Source organism: Bos indicus, chromosome 9, assembly GCF_029378745.1.
Source record: "Bos indicus isolate NIAB-ARS_2022 breed Sahiwal x Tharparkar chromosome 9, NIAB-ARS_B.indTharparkar_mat_pri_1.0, whole genome shotgun sequence".
Taxonomy (NCBI): domain Eukaryota; kingdom Metazoa; phylum Chordata; class Mammalia; order Artiodactyla; family Bovidae; genus Bos; species Bos indicus.
In genome coordinates, this window is record NC_091768.1 from 42087861 (window position 1) to 42101892 (window position 14032).

Consider the following 14032-nt stretch of genomic DNA (forward strand, 5'->3'; position numbering starts at 1 on the left):
CACTTCATTGAGAAAATCTGCAGACAGCTACCCAAGTAGGGTGTGAAAGAGTTCACAGAAGAACCTGACACGTATGTGTCCCCAGGAGTACAGGGGCACACAGAACAGATGCTGGTGTTTGCTTCTTAAATCTGCAGAAGTCCAAGGGCAGGAGACTGAAGCTGCCCACACAGTAGGGTTTGGAGAAAGGAGATGTGTTACTTGGGGTGGTCTCAGTAGACACCACAAAGGCGACCTGGCTAGAGCTGTCCTGAAAGGACCCCACTGAAGAAAGCTAAGTGCAAGGGCAAGGCCATCCCCGCACCACAGGGCCAAGCTGTGAGATGTTTGTTCCTTAGAGTCGTAAGAGGTCGGTCACAGTGACGCAGTGGGGAGGTCCTCATGGGAGTCCTGAAGAACGCACACAATGCTCCTCACAGAGAGCTAGCATGTCAGTATCTACCACACAAATGGCCCTTAACTGGCCACTCAAGACTCTGCTGTTTCACTCTAATCGTCTATCCCCCGCATTCTGACCCTAGGGAAGCCAAGCTGGCAGAGAGAGGAAAAGGAGAGAGAAAAAAGAACAAGTCACTCCCTCTTCTCTGCTACTGATCCTAGGCCAGGCCTGAGCTAAAGCGAGGGGGAAGCTTTGAATTGCATACAAGTTTTCACTATAACTGGTATTTAGGTATTCTTTTTACTACCTCAGTATGAAGCTATTTGAATCCCCTTGAAGGTAAAAGAAAGCTATAGAACATCAAGAGGTCAGAAATGGGGATCCAACAGAGCTTGTTTGAAGGAACTGGAAGCAAATTTTCAAGCTCTTTCATGAGTCTACCCAGCTGCATTTAATCCATTTTTAAAATGCTCACACTTTTAACTGTTCCATCTTTAACATGACACAAATCTTACCTTAGAAAAAAGGCCTTCTTCCTCTATCCTGTATCCTTTAAGGTCCTCATGCAGTTTCTGCAGACATTGTATGACTCTTCTTTGATGTTCATCATCCTTTAGCTCACGAGCTTTGATCAGAAAGTCATAGTGGTCCAATGGTCCATGGCAAACAGCTAAAGCTTTTGAATAAGCCTCTGTAGCAGCAGTTGGAGACATACTCTCAGGGGGCTGAACTGAATAGGCTATAAACAAATACATATATATAAGATTTAAGACTTTCTGAAATGAAGGTATTTCATAGTGCTCGATACTGTTTCTTAAAACTTTTAACCAATTACAATTGTACATATTTGAGCAGCTGTTGTAAAAATCATTTTGATGAAAACCATAATATAAAACACATTTTGGGGACTTCTCCGGTGGTCCAGTGATTCAGACTCTGTGTTCCCAAAGCAGGGGATCTGGTTGGATCCCTGGTTAGGGAACTAGATCTCACATGCTACAACTAAGACTCAGAGCAGCCAGATAAATAACTTTTTCAAAAACATACACATTTTGTACAATAAATATATAAATGATTGACTCAATTTAATAAACCCCAAACTCATAACCTATCAATATAACCCCTCTTCTAGGAAGCCTTTGTGTGTGTATTTAGTTACTCGGTCATGTTCTACTCTTTGTGACCCCAGGGGCTGTAGGCTCCTCTGTCCATGGGATTCTCCAGGCAAGAATACTGGAGTGGGTTGCCATGCCCTCCTTCAGGAGATCGTCCCAACCCAGGGATCGAACCCAAGTCTCCCGCATTGCAGGTGGATTCTTTACTGTCTAAATCACCAGGGAAGCCCTCTAAGAAGCCTAACCCCCTCTACAGTGACAGCTTTACCTCCACTCCATTGAATGCTACCAAGGTTCATAGCATCCTTCCCCACAGCAGAGGTGGTACCTTTCATTGCATTAGGCCTAAATCTGGTTCTTTAACACCAAGGCAGAGACTTAGAGACTAGTCACAAAGGGTTGTCTATTGCCTCTTTATTCCCTATCCAAAACAACACAGCATTCAGACATTACCATGCTGAATTCAGTTCTCTGCTTACAAGATTCCTTCACTTTTTCCATTACCTTTAGGTTGAACACCAAGAGCTGAGAGACAAGAAGAGTGTTTCAAAGCAGGGTGTGTTCATCCTTTTTTTAGCTTCTCAAGGAAGAAAACTGATTATCTGTGGTAAGGTCCGGTTATAACTCCATTCCTTATTTGGGGCAGGTTCAAGCTGGTACATTTTTAGGCAAAGATTTTGCAAGGGTATTTTGCCAGAGTTTCTCTTGTTTCATTGAATACCATGTTTCCTTTGTTTCAATAATATGAAAATTACTTAATTTAGGAAAAAAATTAAGTCACAACATTATTTTCATCTTTTTCTAAGAAAGGAAAAAAAAATCCTTAAATATACTGTGACTATTGAGGATAGGGCAGGGCTATCCCCTAATAACTGTTCTCCCTTTCTAAATAGGGGTTTTAGCTGGGTACAAGTCAGCCCGGTAAAATATTCCATATCCTGGTCTCTGGCAGCTAGGATGGCCACGTGACCAGTGGGATGTAAGCTGAAATTTGTGTGCTCTGCTCCGGAGCACTTAAAGGGAAAGGGCAAATTCCCCTCCTCTCTTTCCCTCCCCTCCCTCTGTCTGGAAAGAAAGTGCCATGGCTGCAGCTGGAAGAGCCAACCTGGCAAGGAGAGGCACACAGAATGCTGAGCAAAGCAGAGCAAAGTTCCCCAACAATGCTGAGCTGCCAAACCAGCTCTGGACCACCTGCCTGGATTTTTATGTAAAATAAACGTCTATCTTGCTTTTCAAGCAGTGTATTTTGGGGTCTCTTTGTTACAGAGGCCTAAATTGTACCCTAACTAATACATTGGGCTTACAGCCTGCAATAGAGAACCAAACTAAGGGTCTCCTGGGATCCTAGGCCTTGTAGGACCAAGGACAAGATTTGGGTTCATGCTGAAACTGAAGGCACAGGTTGAGAATTCCGCAGAGGTTTCCAGCGATTTGAGACGTTTACCAGGGTGGTATAAGAAACATACTTGCAGTTGGTCCACAGTCCCTGGCACAGAGATCATAAAATCCTTGGAATTTCCTAAGTGATAGAGCATCTTTTGTTATTCATAATGAGCCTCTTTCCATCACACATATGCTAATGAACTCAGGGAAGGTCCTGAAAATAGTCTCAGGACAGGGCTGGTTCCCAGAAAGACTAAGTGTTTAGAAAGCTGGCAGTCCCATCCACCAACCTATGAGGGCAAGGGAGGCTGGAGATTAAACTCTATAAACACTCCTGAACAATAAGATTTGGAGAGCATCCAGGATGGTGAACATCTCAAGGGAAGGTGACGTACTCAGAGAGGGCATGGAAGCTCCATCCCTTGCCCCGTGAACCCCTTCCATTTGCCTGTTCCTGAGCTGTACATACCCTTTATAACAAACTGATAAACATATTTAAAGTGTTTGTTTCTGAGGTCTATGACCATTACTAGAAAATTATCAAACTTAGCTAATTATCAACCCCCTGAATTTGAATTCAGCCACGCAGAAGGGTGGGAAGCAGGGCAGCACAGTTGCAGCTGGCCTCTGAAGTGGCACCATTTTTATAGGATTGGCCCTTTAACACGTGGGAGCTGATGCTACTACCTTCAGGTAGATAGTGTCGGTATCCACTACTGGATACCCAGCAGTGTTGGAGGATTATGAGACCCTCACAACCAGGGAAAATGCTCTTTTCCACTCCCTGGAATCAACTAAGTAAAATACCTAAGATAATGCTAATTTCCTTCTCCAACCCCAAACCTCCTCCCCAGACCGCAACCAGATCCTCAGCCAATCAATCATCAATGCTACCCAATTTTCTGTGTGTATGTTAGTCGCTCAGTTGTATCTGACTCTGCAACTCCATGGACTGTAGCCCACCAGGCTCCTCTGTCCATGGGATTTTCCAGGCAAGAATACTGGAGTGGGTTGCCATTTCCTTCTCCAGGGGATCTTCCCAACCCGGGGATCAAACCCAAGTCTCTCACATTGCAGGCAGACTCTTTACCGTCTGAGCCATCAGAGAAGCTCTCTACCCAATTTTACATCGTAAAGTCTCTCTAATCCATTTCCTCCTCCTTCTTCATATAACCACTCCAGCCGATGCTCTTAATTATCTCTGTCTTGATCTCCCTGCCTCTGATCATCTCCAACCTCAAATTTATCTTGACCACAATCTCTTAAAAAAATATCTCCCATCAACAACAGAAATGATCCTACTAAAATCCAAATGTGATTTTACCAATATTTGGCTTAAAATTCATCTCATTGTTTAAAGGAGTGATTTTCAAATGTAATTTTAACAGCAGCACCTTTTTTATATACAAAACCTTCCATCGGATCCTAAATTTACTTAACAGAAAAGAAGAAAGGGGTAACAAAGTCCCATCCTCTCCACATCTCCCTCATTCTCACACCCATATCCCTTCATTTCCAAAGTAGCCCCTAAGGCCTCTTCCCCACCTTATAGGATCACATTAAGTGAGAACAGTGCACAGAAAAGCGTTAACACAGCAGGCCTCAGACTGCAGAGCTTAGAAATGCCTGCTTGCAAAAGTGGGACCTTGACTGGAGCCTGAATTCCCACAGGGTTCCCCATCAATCCAGAAATAGTACGAGTGACTCACTGTGCCTAAACGCTTGTATTATATATAAGCAATATGGTTTATGCTGAACACCGAGTTTCCTTCTACAAGTCTGGAATTTTCGCACAGGCTAGGCAGAGGGTGGGCTTCCCAGGTGACACTAGTAGTAAAGAACCCACCTGCCAATGCAGGAGGTATAAGGGATGCAGGTTTAATCCCTGGGTAGGGAGGATCCCCTGACGGAGACCATGGCAACCCACTCCAGTATTCTTACCCATGGCAAGAGGAGCCTGGCGGGCTACAGTCCATAGGGCTGCAGAGTCAGACATGACTGAAGCAGCTAAGCACGCACGCGTGGACAGGCAGAGGGCACGTCCATAACCACCACTCGACCCTAGGCCTCGAGTCTCTAATGAATCTTCCTAATAGACATTTCACCCCTGTTGTCAAAGTTGCTGGAGGTATTAAGCATGTTCTGTTTGACTCCACTGAGAGAAGATGCTTATATGCTTCTAATTTTTTCCCAAACTTTCCCCCACATGCCTTTTCCCTTTGCTGATTGTGCTTTGTATCCTTTCACTATAATAAATGGTAGCCTTGAGTCTAACTATATGCTGAGTCCTCTGAGTCTTTTAGTAAATCCCCAGAGGGTAGTCTTAAGGGGATCCCCAACACATATGGTGTTCTCATTCTGAGGTTCAAGGAATCAATAAACACAGAAAAAGCATTTGACAAAAACTAACACCCATTCATGATAAGAACTCACAGTAAACTAAGAAAAGAAGGAACTTCCTTATCTTGATAAAGAATATTCACAAAAACCCTATAGCTAAAAATATACTTAAGAGTAATAGCCTAGAAGTTTCCCACTAAGATCAAGAACAAGTAAAGGATGTCCCCTCTCTTCACTCCATATCAACACAGCATTAAATAATGCCGTAAGACAAGAAGAGGAAATAAAAGGCATGCAGATTGGAAAGGAAGAAATAAAATGTTCTGTTCCCAAATGACATGATTGTCTATATAGAAAATACAAAAGAAACAACAAAATAAGACTCCTAGGACTAACAAGCAATTCCAGTAAGGTTATAAGATACAAGGTTAATATACAAAAGACAATCACTTTCATCTATGCCTGCAGTGAACAGTGGAATGTAAAATTAAAAACAATAGCATTTAAGGACTTCCCTGGTGGTCCAGTGGCTAAGATTCTCCACTCCCAATAGAGGGAGCCCAGGTTCAATGCCTGGTCATGGAACTAGATCCCCCATGCCACAGCTAAAGATTCCCACATGTCCCAATGTAAGATCAAAGATCTTGTGTGCCACAACTAAGACCAGCACAGCTGAATTAATAAATATTTTTTAAAATACCACTTACATTAGCACTCCCAAAAATGAAATACTAAGGTGTAAATCTAACAAAATATGTAAAAGATCTATATGCAGAAAATGACAGAACGTTGATGAACAAAATCAAAGAACTTAAAAATGGAGAAATATTCTATGCTCACAGATAGACTAAATATTGTCAAAATGTCAGTTCTTCCCAACTTGATCTACAGATTCAACGGAACCTCAATTAAAATTCTGGCAAATTATTTTGTGGATACTGACAAAATAATTCTAAAATGTAAATGAAGAAGCAAGAGAGACCCAAAATAACCAACACAATACCAACAGAGAAGAACAAAATTGGAGGATTGACACTACCCAACTTCAAGACCTACTAGAAAGCTACAATAATCATTATAGCACTGTATTGCCAAAAGAACAGACAAACAGATCAATAAAACAGAGTAGAGAGTCCAGAAATATAGCCACATACATATAGTCAATTCATTTTGCCAGAGGAATAAAGGTAATACAGTGGAGCAAAGATAATCTTTTCAATAAATGATGCTGGGACAACAGCACATCCACATGCAAAAAGGTGAATCTAGACGCAGACCTTACACCTCACAAAAATTAACTCAAATTGCTTCACAGGAGGTCTTCCTTGGTGGTCCAGTGACTAAGACTGCACGCCCAATGCAGGGGGCCCAGGTTCAATCCCTAGTCAGCGAACTAGATACCACATGCCTCAATCAAGAGTTCATATGCCGCAACTAAGACTGGGTGCAGCCAAATAAATAAGTATTTTTTTAAAAATGCATCATAGGACTAAATGTAAAAAATGAAATTATAAAACTCTTAGAAGATACCATGCAAGAAATACAGGCAAAACCTAGATGATCTTGGGTACCGTTTTAACTTTTTAGATACAATACCAAAGGTACAATTCCTGAGACAAATCATTGATAAGCTAGACTTAATTAAAAACTTTTATTCTGCAAAAGACAATGTCATGGTCTCATAAGAAGACAAGCCACAGACTGGGAGAAAATATTTGCCAAAGACCCATCTGATAAAAGACTATTTTCCAAAACACACAAAGAACTCTAAAAACTCACTAGAAAACAATCTGATTAAAAACTGGTCTAAAAACTTTAACAGAAACCTCACCAAAGAAGATACACATATGACAAAGAAGCATATGAAAAGATCTCCACATCATATGCCATCACAGAAATGCAAATTAAAAGAACAATTAGATACCACTAACAGTGTCAGACTTTATTTTTTTGGGCTCCAAAATCACTGCAGATGGTGACTGCAGCCATGAAATTAAAAGATGCTTACTCCTTGGAAGAAAAGTTATGACCAACCTAGATAGCATATTCAAAAGCAGAGACATTACTTTGCCAACAAAGGTCTGTCTAGTCAAGGCTATGGTTTTTCCAGTGGTCACGTATGGATGTGAGAGTTGGACTGTGAAGAAAGCTGAGCACCAAAGAATTGATGCTTTTAAACTGTGGTGTTGGAGAAGACTCTTGAGAGTCCCTTGGACTGCAAGGAGATCCAACCAGTCCATTCTGAAGGACATCAACCCTGGGATTTCTTTGGAAGGAATGATACTAAAGCTGAAACTCCAGTACTTTGGCCACCTCATGCGAAGAATTGACTCAATGGAAAATACTCTGATGCTGGGAGTGGTTGGGGGCAGAAGGAGAAGGGAACAACAGAGGATGAGATGGCTGGATGGCATCACTGACTCAATGGACATGAGTCTGAGTGAACTCTGGGAGTTGGTGATGGACAGGAAGGCCTGGCGTGCTGCGATTCATAGGGTCGCAAGGAGTCGGACACGACTGAGCGACTGAACTGAACTGAACTGAACATGCCTATTAGAATGGCCAAAATCCAGAACACTGACAAATGCTGGCCAGGATGTGGACCAATAGGACCTCTCTTTCTTGATGAGCATGCAAAATGGTACAGCCACTTTAAAAGACAATTTGGTGGTTTGTTACAAAACTATACTCTTATCATACAATCCAACAATTATGCTTCTTGGTATTTACCCACAGAAGCTGGAAACTTATGTCCACAAAAACCTGCACACATATATTTATAGCATCTTTATTCATAATTGCCATAACTTAGAAGCAACCAAGATGTCTTTCAGAAGGAGAATGGATAAATAAACTGGCACACCCTGAAAATGGAATATTACTCAGCACTAAAAAGAAATGAGTCTATCAAGCCATGAAAACACACACACAAAAAAATGTAAAAGCACGTAACTAAGTGAAAGATCAATTTGAAAAAGCTATATACTATAAGGTCCTGTATCTTAATTATACAACAATGACATTCTAGAAAAGGCAAAACTATGAAGATAGTAAAAAGATCAGTAGTAGAAAAAGGAAGCAAGTAGATAGGAAGAAGGTGTGAATAGGCAGAACACAGAGGATTTTTAGGGTAGTGAAAATACCTTAAAATATACTATATTGATGGATACATGTCATTATACACTTGTCCATGTTCGTAGACTGTACCACACCAAGAGTGAACCCTACTGTAAACTATGGACTTCGGATGATGATGCTGCGTCAATGGAGGTTCATCAACTATAACAAATGTACCTCTCTGGACGGGACAGTGATAATGGGGACATGCTGAGGGGCAGGCAGCGGGTATTTGGCAAATCTCTGTACCTTTCTCTGAATTTTGCTGTGAACCTAAAACTGCTCTAAAAAAAATAATAAAGTCTTTTTAAAAAGAAAGAGAATCAGTCAGGCAAGATGCTCAAGGCTGAAAGACTGGCCAGCTTAGGCCTGGATAGCAGCTGTATAAATTGAAACACAAAAGACTTCTCAAAAGCTGCACTAAATTAAATCTGTTACTACATCAGTGTACACAAATTATGTGATGCTGCTGCCATATTATTTTGATTTGTATTAATTTGCCTTATTGTACTCCAAATGGACAGTGGGAAAATGCCATTCTGAAGATCCACACACTAATCCACAAACATAAATGGGAGATTTTAGAGGGGAAAAAAAAAAATCTAAACTGTTTTAATACCTCAATTTTCTACCTTATTTCACTACTCTCTCCTAAACTAAGTTTTAGGAAGATTCTACTATGCTCCATAGCCCACCTGCTATAAGATATACTCAATATCATGATATTTTAGCATCTGAACAATCTATTATAATTTTCTAGATAGTATTCTAACAATTACATCTATTTTTCTCCCTAAGGAAAAAAAAAATTAGCTTCCCCAGGCTTTAACAGGTTTATTTGTTATTACTTCAGCTACCCCTCCACCAACTTTTTTTTTAAATGAACATAAGCTTAAGATTTTACTGTCTTCATAAAAAAATAAAAGATGAAGCTTAGGACTGGACCACTTAGCCCTTATATCTCCTCCCAGTTCAAAATGCTTGCAGGCCTTAACAGTCAGCACTCTCTAAATCTGCAGCACTTTCTAGGCTCAATTAATTCAAGCCTCAGCACAATCCTTTTTTGTAATTTTAGCCCTTTTTCCAGAAAAGCAGCTCATTCTGCCCATCATAGCCTCTCTGCTTCCTGTCATAAGACCACTTTTCCTGGGCATTCAAAGAATCCTTGCCCTTCTTGTCCTGTGTCACTTTGTGGGTTTAATGCTTGGCACACTTCTTACAGAAGTCCAGCAAGTTTTAAGAACACAAATCACGTCTGTTTGTTGCGGGGGCATTACTGGCAGGAAGAGAAGGGAGTTCCCCCAATATTTAAGATTTCATCTTAAAACAGAGATTTAGAACAAAAAAATTTTTAAGTTCTGCACTCTTAAAGTCTATGCTAACATGTTCCACTTAAATAATCTCATTGCCTTAATAGTATAAAGCACAATTACGCTCTGTGGGGCTTCCCAGGTGGCTCCATGGTAAAGAATCCACTAATGCAGGAGAAGCAAGAGGCACGGGTTCAAACCCTGGGTCCGAAAGATCCCCTGGAGGAGGGCGTGGCAACCCATTCTAGTATTCTTGCCTAGAAAATCCCATGAACAGAGGAGCCTGGCAGGCTACAGTCCAGGGGGTCACAAAGAGTAGGACACAATTGAGCGACTGAGCACACAAGCACTGATGCTTTTCTTAACGGCACATAATAACTTACAACAAGAAAGAAGAGGCAATTCGACAGTACAACTGTTGAGAAATTAGAAAAAGGCAAATTGACGCAAACAGCCCTAACAAGAATTTTTATATATATATGGGTTGTTTTTTCTAAATAAGGTCTTGATAGGCTGGCAGTGAATTGAATGGGGGGAGGGGGTGGGGTGCGGTCTGAGAGCTTTCTGAAATTAAAAGTGTCTGTGTGTATGTTTGTGCATTTTTCTTGAGGTAAGACCTCTAAATATACTACAAATTCCTTTAGAATTTCAAACAAGTGAACAAAAACTGGTTAAGAATCACTGTTTTAAAAAGAATTGTCAAAATTTTGAGTTTAAAAGAAAATTCTATTAAGAGCGGCTCACATTTATTGAGCACCTACAGTGTACTAAGGACTAGGTTAAGTAACTTCACATAATTACTTGCTCTACTCTGCACAATAATCCTATTATACAAATAACTAAAAACACCCATAAATGAATCTGTTCATCGATTCATTCATTCACGTTTCTTGAGAACCAACTATGTAGCTCAGGCACTATTCTTATCACCAGTGAAACTACACTTAAAAACAAATAAATACCTTTCCTTGTGGAGACTTCCCTCCAGTCAAGGGGAAGACAGACAAAAAATTAAATGAAGAAGCAACAAAGGATCATGTAGTGATCAGTATACTGGTGAAAATAAAACTGAATGATATCCTGGGACCTCTGATCTCCCCAGGGAGCTCAACAAAAGTACAGAATTTTAGGCACCACCTCAGGGGTCTGAATCAAAATTTGCATTTTTAACAAAATATATAGGTGTTTCATATGCACACTTAAGTCTGAGAAGCACTATGCTAGGGAATGATTGAGGACTCCTATAGATGATCAAGAAAAGCCTTCCTGTGGAAGTGACATAAGTTGACACCTAATATCTGAAGAAGTGGTCCTAAGGAAGAACTGGGAGAACTGCTCAGGGAGAAGAAAGAGCTCTGGCAAACCTTAAAGTGAAAATGGAAATAAGCTTCACATTTTCAAGGAAGGAAGAGAAAGTTTACAAGGTGCAGTATGTTATAAGGTGAAGTTGGAAAGGGAGGAAGGACCAGATCATGCAGGGTCTTACAAACCATGGTAAATAGCATGGATTTGATAAGATCAAGTAGAAGAATTTTTCTTTTCCTTTTTTTTTTTAAAAGGCAGAGAGACCAGTTAGGAAACTGTAACAACAGTACAGTTCAGAGATATCTATGATTTGGACCAGAGAGTTAGCATTACAGGTTAAGTAAACTGACCAAGTCATATAGATAATAACAAAAGCAGCAAAAATTGCCGTTTAGTGAGCTCTCACTAAGTGCCAAGTACTTTTCTCAGTACTTTACACACTTCCAATCATTTAATCTTCACAACCGCCTTTTGATGCAGGTACTAACATTATCCCTAACTTAAAGAACCTGAAGCACAAAGGGACTAAGTAAGTAACTTGTCCATGTCCCCATAGCTAGGTAGTGGCAGAGCCAGCATTGTACCTACAGGTCCAGCAGGGAGGCAGGATGTTATGGTGGAAGGGGCATGGGCTCTGGAGTCATACCCTCCAGATTTATCTCCTGACTCCACCATTTCAACTCTGAATCATAGCAAGTTGGTCACAAAATCACAGTCCTAGCCAATGATGCCTAAGAGGAAGTCAACTTCTGCCAGAGTGTCTCCTGATGCTCTTCAAAAGATGACTAGGACAGAAACTCATTCCTTCCTGCCTCTGTACTTTTACCTGTGAAGTCAACATACCTGTACTGCTGCAAGTACCTTCAGAACATGAGAGGAAATGCCGCTGACACACTGAGGACAACAATAATCTTGATATATGTGTGATAGTGAATTTTATGTCAACTTGACCGGGCCATGGAGTGCCAATACATTTGGTCAAACACCACTGTAGATGCGTCTGTGAGGGTATTTCTTTTAAGCTTAACATTTGAAGCAGTAGACTGAGTAGACTGCTCTCCGTTATGTGGGAGGGTGCCATCCAATCGGTTGAAGTCCTGAACAGGAGACTGATCTTCCCCTGAGTAAGAGGGAACTCCTTGAGCCTGGATGCGTTTACGCTGTAACATTGGTTTTCTCCTGCCTTTAGACTCAAACTGAAATGTTGGTTCTTCCTGGGTCTTAAGCTGAGAACTACACTATTGGCACTTCTGGTTTTCAGGCCTTTGGACACAGATGGGAATTAACACCACCAACTCTCCTGGGTCTCCAGGTCTTCAGCATACTGATGTAGATCTTGGCACTTGTCAACCTCCATAATTGCACAAACTGATGATTTCTTATAATAAATCTCTTTCTAATGTACATACATCCTATTGGTTGTCTCTGAAGAACCTTGACTAAAATATATGTCATAAAGCTTAACTGTGTTTCCACAGAGCTAGAGTAATAACAGCAAAGGGGATGTGTGGTCTCTGTGCTCTTTGGGGCTTTAAATAGGAATGAAATTTCAAATTCTACACAAAGTAGATAGTTAAGAAAATCTTACAGATATTCTTTAAAGACTTAGGCAAAATGGTGGACCAGACTATTTCAACAGAAAGTAAGCATTTTTCTTTCAGAAATGTTATTTTACAGGTTTGTTTCACCCTTAAGGGTTTTCACTTGGTGTTACATATTTTTGAGAACCCATCTCCAACTTTATACTCAAAATCAGTAGAGATGTCATTTAATGTGCAGAAATTTTACATACAACTCATCAGTAAAGTGGCTCAGCTCAAAAACATACTAGTAAAGAATTCTCAGCTCAAAAATACCCTGTGATTAGAGAACTGAATATATGCAAGATAACAAATGATTATACAAATTTAAAGAGTTTTCAAGGTAAAGAAAATTATCTTTTTGCATTATTCCTTCCTAGACAGCTATATGTCCAAAAATATTCAATAAAATTTTTGATGAGTCTATTTCAAGACATTGCATGTGTTTACTTCACTAGAATTAAGGATGTTGTATAAAAATCAACAGATTACAAGAGGTACTTACATAACCCAGAAAAGTCATATGCTTTATGTTCATTTTAACAACTTAAGATTTTCTTTGCAAAGCTTGGATTCATTTGAAAACTTATGAGAAACAGAATCCTGAAAGGTAAAGAAAACACTAACAAGTGCCTCCTATGTAGCCAGGGTACACATAGCATGTTCTATATATTATCTTACTTCTCCAAAAAAATCTAAGGTAGGCATTGCTATTCCTTACAAATGAGGGAACTAAAACACCACAAAAAGTTAGAAAATGTTAAGTGAATGTGCAAGATAGGAGCCCAAGCTAAACGACCCCAAACCACCAGGATACTTCGCTCATTAAAATCACCATAACACTACAGACAAGTGAAGACTGTGCTCCCAGTTATCGCAGCCAGGCAACAGAAAATCAAAACACAAACCTCTCTCAGGCCCTCTAATTTGAAGTACTCAAGCCTCCTGGAGCAACCATCAACCCACTCCTGGGTTTCCACCCTACTCAGGCCCAGCTAGAGCTCTGACCTGCCTGCACTCTGGGGTCAACCTCCCTCTGCTAATAAACGGTACTCTTCCAAAACCCAGCAGCAGCAGCAGATTTTTTTCTACTGAAGTATAGTTGGTTTACAATGCTGTGTTAGTTTTAGCTACAGCAAAGTGACTCAGTTACACACACACACATATATATATATGCTTTTTTCAGATTTTGTTTCATTACAGGCTATTATAAGACATTGAATATAGTTACCGGTGCCAGATAGTGTTCTTGCCTGCAGAATCCCAGGGACGGGGGAGCCTGGTGGGCTGCCCTCTATGGGGTCGCACAGAGTCGGACACGACTGAAGTGACTTAGAGCAGCAGCCAGATAGTAGGTCCTTGTTGTTTACTCCTGATTTACCCCTCCTCTCTCCATTCCTCCTTGGTAACCATAGTTTTTTTCCTATGTGTATGAATCAGCAGCTTTTTTACTAAAAGCCCAAAGTTGAAATGTTAGAGCAAAGAAATTCCTTTCTATATAAA

General features: G+C 40.5%; 1 protein-coding gene across 1 annotated transcript in view; it reads right to left on the reverse strand.

The window, feature by feature from the left end:
• Positions 1 to 14032, reverse strand: part of AFG1L (AFG1 like ATPase) — a 197836-nt gene that overhangs the window by 172336 nt on the left and 11468 nt on the right. The window contains exon 2 of the mRNA XM_019967261.2: positions 895 to 1118. Within this exon, the coding sequence (XP_019822820.2) occupies positions 895 to 1118 (224 nt within the window). The remainder of the gene's footprint in view (positions 1 to 894; positions 1119 to 14032) is intronic.